This window comes from Capra hircus, chromosome 1, assembly GCF_001704415.2.
Source record: "Capra hircus breed San Clemente chromosome 1, ASM170441v1, whole genome shotgun sequence".
Classification (NCBI taxonomy): domain Eukaryota; kingdom Metazoa; phylum Chordata; class Mammalia; order Artiodactyla; family Bovidae; genus Capra; species Capra hircus.
The window spans coordinates 150,478,854-150,489,529 of NC_030808.1; the positions used below are offsets into that span (position 1 = coordinate 150,478,854).

The following is a 10,676-nucleotide window of genomic DNA, read 5'->3' on the forward strand; positions in this document are numbered from 1 at the left end:
AGCCCAGTCGGTAGAGATTCTGCCTGCAGTGCAGGAGACCTGGGTTTGAACCCTGGGTTGGGAAGATCCCCTGGAGAAGGAAATGGCGACCCACTCCAGTATCCTTGCCTGGGAAAATCTCATGGACAGAGGAGCCTGGTGGGCTGCAGTCCACGGGTTCACGAAGAGTCGGGCACAGCTGAGTGACTTACAGTATCAGACAAGTCCAAGAACTCAACAAGGTCACAGGACTCTTTTCTCTCCTGTGTTATGAGCCAGCCTGGGTTCAGCTGCAGCTCACTTCCAAGGGTCTCCCTCACCCCACCCCAGCCCCCACCTCTGTCCAGAGGAAGAAACGGTCCACTCTGAGCCTCCCCTGAGAGCTGGGGCAGAACCAGAACTGAGCCATCCTTACTCCGTTCAGGTGAGACTTGGGTCACCGCAGTGGACACGCCATTGGCTGAAGCGGTCACGTGACCACATCTGACCCAGAGGATGAACACACATCTCCCAGCAGGACGGCCTCGGGGAAGGAGGCTCATGGATGGACGATGGGCCCCCCAGAGACTGGAAGCCACAACCACCACAAGGAGAAGCGAGGCTCCAAGTTCCTCTCTTCAAAGACAGCTCATTAAGATATAGGACACCAGTGGTGGGTTTGCCGTAACCTTAACCAGATCCTCATATTCCTCATGGAGAAGAATGTCCAACACCACAGCCTCTCAACCTTGCCAGTCCTCCCAGGCACCCTTATTCCTCAGAAGGGTTTGCAGGAGGAAAGAGTCGTTTCCCCGGCAGATAACGACCAAAGGGCCACCCTTGGGAACCTGTTGAGGGGCCACCCGGCACGCCTTGTTGTCGTTAATGAGCACGCCCAGTTCTGAGGTCACCTGAGCAAAGCCATCCGTGTCCTCAGCTGACGTGGAGGAAGCCAAGAAGCGGATTCAGAGCAGGAGGCGCAGCCGCTGGAGCGAGGCCGAGGCTGCTTGGAAGAGCGGGCGGAAGATGGCGGGAGGCCAGCGCCAAAGGCCCCCGCGCGTGTTTATGTGACCACAGTCACAGGACCCAGAGACAGGATAGCTAAGCCTCGCTGAGTTTATTTTCCATTACCTTTAAACCTTTCGAGTGCAGTGAACCCCAACTACATTCTTGTCAAGCACTTTTTAAAAAACATATTTCAGCACTTAATATTTAAACCCATGTACACTTCAAGTGAAATATCAGCCAGGTGTTTCGGATTCGTAGCAAGGAGAGAGATCATCAAAAGACTGCTTTGTCACAAATATTTGACACCTGGGAAAGCTTTTTAAGCAAGTTTTCTTACAAACAGGCAGCTGCTTTGCTAGCGTTCTCAACTCAGAGTCCCTCAAATTCAAATTCTAGTCTGGAAATCAGAAGTTATAGTTGGATTTGAATTTCACTTTAAGCCTCGCCACCCCGTTTGAAGGTATGTAGAATGATATCACTGGAGGCGTGATTGAGAAGCTCCAGGTTTAGGCAGCGACTGTCTCCTCATTTTTAATTTTTTTTTCTGCAACTGCATGCATTCTGTTAGCCCACCAGGGAACACAGAACTTTTTCCCAGGATGGACAAACTGAAAATTTCCAAAATTTGACTCAGCAGAGTTCTAAATTCTTAGAAGTTCTCAGTGTTGTACTAAGAAAAAAAAAAAATCCTTCTTAAACCATATTTTCTTTTCCTAACCAAGCATTATGTGAAAGTTAGCGCGGTTATCCCATTTTTAAGAGTCAAGATACCCTGTAAAAACAGTTCAGTTAGTAAAAGTTGTGGGTGAAAGTCTATTGTGGAAATGAAAGACTTGCCTGTGCTTAATGTTGGCTAATATTTCTACTAGCATTATTTATATTACAATAAATATTTAATGTAATATAAGTGTTTATGTTTACTGTAAATATTATAACATAAATTTTATTGTAAGCATAAATTGTATCATAAACATGTATACTGTAAATATATAACATAAGTTTTATTGCATATAATGCTTACATATTCTGTAACATAATATTTATATAACATTTCTATGATAAATATAGATAATGTATTATACTTTTGATCAGATTCTCCATGTATTGCTACTGAAAAAAAATCATTTTATTTATTTCTCTGTCTAATTTTTGGCTGCGCGGGGTCTCTGTTGCTGGGCAAGCTTTTCTCTAGTTGTGAAGAGTGGAGGTGACTCTCCAGTTGTGGTATGCAGGCCCCTCATTGTGGTGGCCTCTCTTGCTGTGGAAACAGGCCCTAGGTGCGTGGGCTTCCGTAGTTGCAGGTCCTGGGCTCTAGAGCACAGGGTATTTGTGGCGCCCGGGCTCAGTTGCTCTCTGACATGTAGGATCTTCCCTAATCAGGGATCGAACCCGTGTCTCCTGCATTGGCAAGCAAATTCTTTGGCCCTGAGCCACCAGGGAAGCCCTACTGCTCCTTTAAAGAATTAATACTTAGCCGTGGGATGCTGGGTCACTGGCTTTCCTTTATTTATAAGGATGGTGGAGACTGTGCATTTCTGAAAAGTAACAAACAGATGTTCTCCACATCTATATACAATAGTGTTACTTTAGAACTCTAAGGGCAAGTCGGGGATAGGATATTCACCAAGAGGGGAAAGCTGTTAAGATGTTGATAAGGATTCAACTTCTGTATCCAGTGTGTTGGTTCTCACAGTGTGTTCCTGGAGCAGCAGCAGCATCTGGGAACTCTTCAGACCTGCAGTTTTTTTGGGGGGTTCCACCCCAAACCTACCAAATCGGAAATGCCAAGCCTGCCGGGAAGCTCTCATGCACTTAGGGTCTGATCATCTTCTTCAGGCTGGTCAAGAGTGTGGGCACAGGGGCCTCACAGGGACCCTCCAGCCTGGTGCCAGCTGTTGAGAGCTTGGATTCTCTGTGGCCCTGTTTCCTCTTCATGGGGGTGCTCTGAGGGCTAATTATGGCCACACGTGAAAAGCACCTAGAAGAGTGGCTGGTCCCTGGCTCTAGTGTTATGTGTTTATGACGATGAGTGCTGTAATTGGTGATCTGAAGCTTCAGCATTGTTGTCACTCACCTGAATCTTCATTACTGTCATTTTATTTTCTGTATCTTTCCCACTTTGGACTGGGCTTCCCTGATGACTTAGATGGTAAAGAATCTGCCCATAATGCGGGAGACCTGAATTCGATCCCTGGGTCAGAAAGAGCTGCTGGAGAAGAGAATGGCAACCCACTCCAGTATTCTTGCCAGGAGAATTCCACAGACAGAGTCTACAGTCCATGGAGTCACACAGTCAGATATGACTGTGACTAACACTTCCCACTTTGGACCATTTCTGGCTCCGTCCTCACTCTCTTCTTGCTTAGTGTTTGCATATCTATTTCTCCTAATTGGTCAGGGTCTCTCTGTCCACTTACAGGTTGATTTCTCTTTGATGGGATGGTGTGCTCTAGCTCACAGTAGTTAATTTCTTTGGTTTTCCATTCCTACCATATATATATGTGTACCATTATATGTACTAATATATATGTAGAGTTTAGCAAGAAGTATTTCAGAAAAGGAACATGCCAAAATGCCAAAGAGCCTAGTGACATCAGAATAGATTGCATTAAACTTTGGAGGTTTAAGAGGGATTTGTGTGTGACAACACTGGTCTAGCTCCCAAAGACTTTGGAGCTTGTTCTTTCTGCCATGGGCAAGACAAGTCGCTGCAACCTCCCAGGTCTCCTCATTTGAAAACCGTGTGTCAGATGCCTTGGTTCTGACATTCTTTTAAACTCTAATGTTCTATGACTCAACAGTAATAATGCATTTCCACAGGCGGTAAAAATATTCTAGACTCTTCCCTTCCAATTCTCACTGTTTACTTCCTCTGCACTTCCCCTTCCTGCCTCCCTGTTTGCCGGTCAGTCGATAGTGGGCTTCGGTGGGGGTGAGTTAACCCACTCTTTCCAGGGTGTTTTACTACTGAGCTCCCTCCAGAGGGTGGGAATTCTACAGTGAGGGCTGTGGCTGGGGCTTCAGTTTCATTCTTGAAACACTCCTTGAGCTTTGATCTATTCCGGGCACCCTGCCAGATCGCCAGAGGGTGCGGGGGTGGGGGATGGAAGGTGAACTCTGAGGGTCAGTTTCACTGGGTCAGTTTCTTAGTAAACACCTGTGAGCTCCACGTGGCCCTCTTTCTTTCAGGAAGTAGCAGAGTCCCATGGTAGCCAGGTGGGCAAAGGGGAGTGAGGACCATCCACCTGCCTTGGAGAAGACGCCATCTGACCCGCCGGCTGGCCGCGTGAGCACCCAGGTAGCACACGGTTCTGGGGGCATGGGGTGGTGGGAGGGAGGGAGTGGGTGTTTAGCCTTGGGGTACTGTCCACCAGCCACTCTTTTGCACAGTGAGAGGCTGATCCCAAGGCCCTTATCCCCATCCATCTAGGTTTTCTTCCCCCGTATATGACCCCCATCCTCAGATGACCATTGGGGTCATTGATTCCAACAACAGTTGTGCAAAACTGCAGCACAAGAGCTTTGGGGAGAAAGAGGAGACAGAGTCAGCTCATCCCTAGCCTCCTCTGCCCCTTTGAAAGAGAGGTTAAAACAGAAGCGTCGTGGCCCTGCCTTCCTAACAACAGGGCCAAGTCTCCCAGCCTCTGGCAGAAGCCTGCACTGGGAGCTTCGTTTGTGCCGCAGGACAGTTGTGTATCATGCGCACAAGAAAACTTAAGCTTCTGTTTTCACTTCAGTGGGTTGAATGGTATGCACTTTCCCCTAAGAGTTTCGTTTTATTTTGAGCGCATGCAATTACTTGTCCATAAGCCTAGTTTGTCTTCGCCAGTGCCCGTGTTCTGAGCTTGACTAGGCACTTGGGCATGCCAGCCTGGCATTATGTTTCCAGACTTCCACTGTGGTCGCTTTCCTCTTGATTCCTGAGAGGGGCTGCTAAGGGTCTGATAAAGCCCACACTAAATTATATCTTGTACTTTTCATCTAAGTGTTAGTTTCTCAGTTGTGTCCAACTCTTTCCAACCCCATGGACTGTGGCCCTTTAGGTTCTTCTGTCCATGGGGTTCTCCAGGCAAGAACACTGAGTGGGCTGCCATTCCCTTCTCCAGGGTAGCTTCCTGATCCAGGGATCGAACCCGGGTCTCCTGTATCGCAGGCAGATTCTTTCCTGTCTAAATCACCAGAGAAACCTACTTTTCATCTAGACTGGTCCCCAAATTAGTGGAATAGGCTTTAACAAGAAAAATAAATTCTGGATAACATAGGGCCATTCTTTGCAAGGAAAATGAAAAAGAGACTCCCCTTTCTGAGGAAACAAAAAAAAAATCATTTCAAGGGGCAGGCAGTAAACAGCACATTCTAACAGTGCAAGAGGAAAATTAAAAATCCCAACAGATTTACTGCATCCTCAACAGGTGTTAGCCTTTAATGGATACAGTTTCAGATTCCTTGAAGGGATTTGCCCAGAGGATTATTTTAGAAAATTCTACTGAGACAACGTTATTCCAACAGCGAAGATTACTGCATGAATCACAGACCACTGTATGCCAGTGTCATTTTAAAGGGAGAAATTTTTTATTATTATTAAAATGCCACTGAGGTGGAAAATCACGCCAGCCTGGTGGTAACCCTGTAATCACTCACATTATCTTTTCCAAGGAATGTAGGGGTAACTTATCTCAGTCACGAGGCAGGCATTATAAGATGCTGCGTGGCCTCACCCCAGCTTTTCCCCGTCTGTAAATGCAGAGCATTCTCTGGGGCTCAGCATGGCAGCCTAGTACCTCTTCCAGGTGAGTCTGTTCTGCTACATTGACAGATGCCTGTACTTATGTAATGGTTTGCTAGCTCTTCAAAATAGACACTTAGGCTGATTCTACTTAGCTCAAAAGAAGGCAGAATTTTTGTGCCATACCTAAATGCTACACCTAATATTCTACATTGATAACTTTTATCTCAGCAGAAACAGCCATTAATAAATCTTGATTATTTTCTCTAAGTTTGTTTTTGGTTGTTGGATAGCTTGATCTTTCCCATTGTAATCAAGAACTGGGACAGATCAAGGATTCCAAATAATTCATCAGACTATGGGGGGAAATGAATGGCTATTAATGGCTATTGCTATATCATGCAAAAGAACAGCTTTTAAAATTTTTTATGAATGGTACCCAAGTTTTTAAAGTTTGTGCTAACGTTTTCCATCACTACATCAAGAAGTAGCTTATGGATGGAGCATTTTAGTTATATCAGTACTGGCCCCATGCTAAGTCAACTTATTTTTAAATTTTCTATACTTGAAAATCCTTGAAAGCTGAATATATGTAAATATTCACAATACTCTGTGGGCTGGATGCTTGTGAGTATGATATCAGAAAGAGAAGATTAGCATCATTTTTTGAGTGTGAAGTTCTGTTTTGACACTTTACAGCCGTTATCTCATTCAATCATCACAAAAACTCTGAGAAGTAGACTGTATTCCTAGTTCACAGATTAGGTAGCTGGGGTCCAGAGAGGTTAAATAACGTGCCCCAGGTCACACACTGAGTCAGCTGGAAAGACTCTAACCCAGGTCTCCTTGTCTCCAGTCTCTACTCTGCACTCTCTCCTGCCACCATCCCCAGGTACACATTGGTGAATTTGGCCTTCAGTCGTCCGCTTTCTTGTGAACTTCCATGTACATTCACTTTTATCTCGCAGGAGCATCCTGTTTCTACTTTCTGGACACGTGACAGTAAGGGGACGTCTTTCTTTGTCCTTTCCTTAGGTGGTCCCGTGAGCTGGATCGTGGACCCGATTCACATCAGCATGGCCAGCACGCCCCTGGTGAAGCACACCGCTGGCCCTGGCCTCAAGGCCAGCAGACCCCGAGTCATGTCCAAGAGCGGGCACAGCAACGTGAGAATCGACAAAGTGGACGGCATATACTTGCTCTACCTCCAAGACTTGTGGACCACCGTCATCGACATGAAGTGGAGATACAAGCTCACCCTGTTTGCCGCCACGTTCGTGATGACCTGGTTCCTGTTCGGGGTGATCTACTATGCCATTGCCTTTATCCACGGGGACCTGGAGCCCAGTGAGCCCCCTTCCAATCACACCCCATGCATCATGAGAGTGGACTCCCTCACCGGGGCATTCCTGTTTTCCCTGGAATCCCAGACGACCATCGGCTATGGAGTCCGTTCCATCACCGAGGAATGCCCTCATGCCATCTTCCTCTTGGTGGCCCAGCTGGTCATCACCACCTTGATTGAGATCTTCATCACGGGCACCTTTCTGGCCAAAATTGCCAGACCCAAAAAACGGGCAGAAACCATCAAGTTCAGCCACTGTGCCGTCATCACCAAGCAGAACGGGAAGCTGTGCTTGGTGATCCAGGTGGCCAACATGAGGAAGAGTCTCCTGATCCAGTGCCAGCTCTCGGGGAAGCTCCTCCAGACCCATGTCACCAAGGAGGGCGAGCAGATCCTTCTGAACCAGGCCACCGTCAAGTTCCATGTGGACTCCTCTTCCGAGAGCCCCTTCCTCATCCTGCCCATGACGTTCTACCACGTGCTGGACGAGACAAGCCCCCTGCGGGATCTCACCCCCCAGAACCTGAAGGAGAAGGAGTTTGAGCTGGTGGTCCTCCTCAACGCCACCGTGGAGTCCACCAGCGCCGTGTGCCAGAGCCGCACATCTTACATCCCGGAGGAGATCTACTGGGGCTTCGAGTTTGTGCCTGTCGTCTCTCTCTCAAAAACCGGCAAGTACGTGGCTGACTTCAGTCAGTTTGAACAGATCCGGAAGAGCCCAGATTGTACCTTTTACTGCGCGGATTCTGAGAAGCAGAAACTTGAAGAGAAATACAGGCAGGAGGATCAGAGGGAAAGAGAGCTGAGAACGCTTTTGCTGCAGCAGAGCAATGTCTGACGGCAGCGGTGTTGCCTCGGCTTATCTCCGAGTGGCTTTCACGTCTGAGCTCCCTTCCAACACAGAGATCACCAGGGAACTGAAAATGTGTGGCCACGCCCAGAAACACTGCACAGGCTTACAGACCTGTTCCTCTGATGATGGCTTCAAACAACCTTTGCCACGTCTGAGAGGGTTCCTTTCTTCAGTGCTCTGTCTGAAGCGAACTCCCCAAATTCAAATTTTCCATTTCCGTTGCATTTCAAAAAAGCTGGTGGAGGGCTACGGGAACAATGTCCTGCTGCGTGGACAGACATTTCAGGATGCTGATACTGAAAGGAGATGCGCTTCTTATACAAGGACATCAGCTATAATATAAAGTATTTATTTAGTCCAAGCATGAAAGACATCACAATCGAGAGCTGATATGTGGTTCAGTATCCACTTACATCGTTGCTTTAAAACACACTCGTTTTTTCAAACAGAGAAAACAGTATTTATAATGGAGGCTCTCTGATCATACATAAACTGGGGCAAAGGGACTCTATTCACAAAGTATAATAATTCCGTTTTTACCTTTTTCAGTGAATGTTGTTGTATAGAATGAAATTGATCAAATTAAGAATGAACTGCTGTAAAAACATGCAAATGGAGCTGATATGATTGTTCACAATTTTTTTTGTTGAAATGTACTAGCCCCTTTCTATTTAAAATATAGTTCACAAGCAGCACCCATCAGCGTCATCCAGGAGCTTTATTAGTAAATTAGCCCCACATGGGCTTAGAGAGTCATAGTCTGTATCTTAACAGGATCACCAAGTGATTCATGCAAAAATGAAAGTTTGGAAAGCTTCACTCCTGACAGAGTTTCTGAAGTAGCTTTCTGAAGCCAAGGGACTCTGCTCATCCCTATCCCCTATTCTTTATTATGGCCCAATATTCCTTTCAGGGGTTGCCTTCCTTATCTGTTAAAATACCTTATCCACAGAGGAACTGCCACAGACATTTCAAGAGCAAAATAACACCCTTGACAGTAATGGTTGTCTCTCTCAAGTCAAGTACATGCTTGTTGATTACAATCGGCACAAAAGAAAATTTCAGCTTCATGACAGTCGAAAATTTGCTCCTACATTGAAGTCCAGGAGTTTGGCTGGGGCCATGAAGAACAGAAGGAGCCAAGGCTAAGGAGTTCAAATGCAGATGACTCCTTGAAGCATGAACAAAGCTTGATACCTGATAGCATGTAAAGCGTGCCCTCAGTATTGAAATAAATCTCATACAACTCAGTGTTACAGAGTAACGTTTGGATTTTGGCAGGATTTAGAGCATTTCTTTGGGGGCGGAGAATCAATGCGCTGGGATTGGCTAAATGTGCAAAAGGTGAACTCTCATTTCACTCAGACCAGGACAGATTTGAACATTCATTCAAGAAGAATGGATGTGCGCGTGACCCCGTGTGTGTGCATACACTGAGTGAACACACAGACACACACACGCAGGCATGCTCCTCCTGGCTCTTCCGTCATGGTGGTGGAAATTATCCGCAAAGACATTTGTGATTAAGACAGCAAGTCTTCGGCAAATGTGCTCATGTTTATTCTGTTCTCTAAGAATGGGAGCGTCGGGACTCAGAGCAAACAGGGCCTGTAATCTGGATTCAGGTTTTCTGTGAAATGGTGTCATATCATGATGTTACCATAATCCCAAGTCTCCTTCCATTAAACACAAAACGTGCTGAAACCTCTGACCCGTAAGTGAACATTTAACACAGGTATGAAAACAATGGAGTTGAAGTTGTAAAAGTTTGAAAAACAATCCTACTACACAAGAAGTGATTGTCTTCAGTTATTCAGGAAGGGTTTTTTGTTTGTTTGTTTCTGTTGATCACTTTATGGCAGTTTGTTTTAGATCTTCATTCTCTTTAAAAAATCACATTAGTGTAGTTGGATATTAGCCCTTTCAATTATTAAACTTTTTAATTGTATAATGTAGTGAAATCACAGGAAAATAATGCCTCGGCATGTTTACAATCTTTCGCTTGTACCGTGAAGTTTCTTTCACACATTTACGTCAGTGCTAATTTAAGTGTGATCAAGATTGGGGATATTACATACTTATATTGTATATGGTACAATGATATAGCATAAGATTGAAGAGTCTTTCTTTATGTTCATTTTGCATATCTGTTTTGGCCAAATTTGGAAGACTTGATCATCTGATCTATTGCAATACACACAAAATAAATATGTAGTTTCTCAAAACCCAATACTTGTACCAGTCAATAAATCATGTTATAACAAACTATTCAATAAATAGCACTAAAGATGTATCTGATTTGAAGCTTAGTATTTTCCAAGCACACTAACTTATTATTACTTTGTACAAAATCCTTTCGTGTTAACATGCTCACAAAAGGATTCAGGTGGCAAAATTATTTGATTATATCTGGACATGAATCTGACTGAAACAGACTCATACACAACATCCAACTAAGGACAGTCAAACTAACAGAGTATTTTGACCCATGAAAAGGGTTTTTGCATTTTGAAGCATTTCCAGTGCATCAAGCCTTCTCAGTGCAGTTGTTCAAAACTATCCTGTTCCATTTGAGAAATCACAGTGTAAACAGCAGCAAGTCAGTGTAATCTGCAAGCTGTGTCTTACTTATGTAATAAAATACAGTGTAACGGTAACCCACTCCAGTATTCTTGCTGTGGGTAGAGGGACCTGGCAGGCTACAGTCCGTGGGGTAGCCAAAGAGTCAGACACAACTTCGCAACCAAACAACAGCATTGTACTGACATGGCACCCAGTAGGCAATG

The 10,676-nt window shown here is 45.3% G+C and overlaps 1 protein-coding gene across 1 annotated transcript; it reads left to right on the plus strand.

Moving 5' to 3' along the window:
* Positions 229-10,188, plus strand: KCNJ15 (potassium voltage-gated channel subfamily J member 15). Its single transcript, XM_018050731.1, has 4 exons — positions 229-1,426; positions 4,156-4,264; positions 6,585-6,594; positions 6,728-10,188. The coding sequence occupies exons 2-4, from the start codon at positions 4,172-4,174 to the stop codon at positions 7,873-7,875; spliced, it is 1,251 nt and encodes a 416-aa protein (XP_017906220.1). The 5' UTR covers positions 229-1,426; positions 4,156-4,171; the 3' UTR covers positions 7,876-10,188.

What these genes read in the sequence shown, in the direction of transcription:
- KCNJ15 (XM_018050731.1), top strand. Translation starts at nt 4,172, where the DNA reads ATGGTAGCCAGGTGGGCAAAGGGGAGTGAGGACCATCCACCTGCCTTG.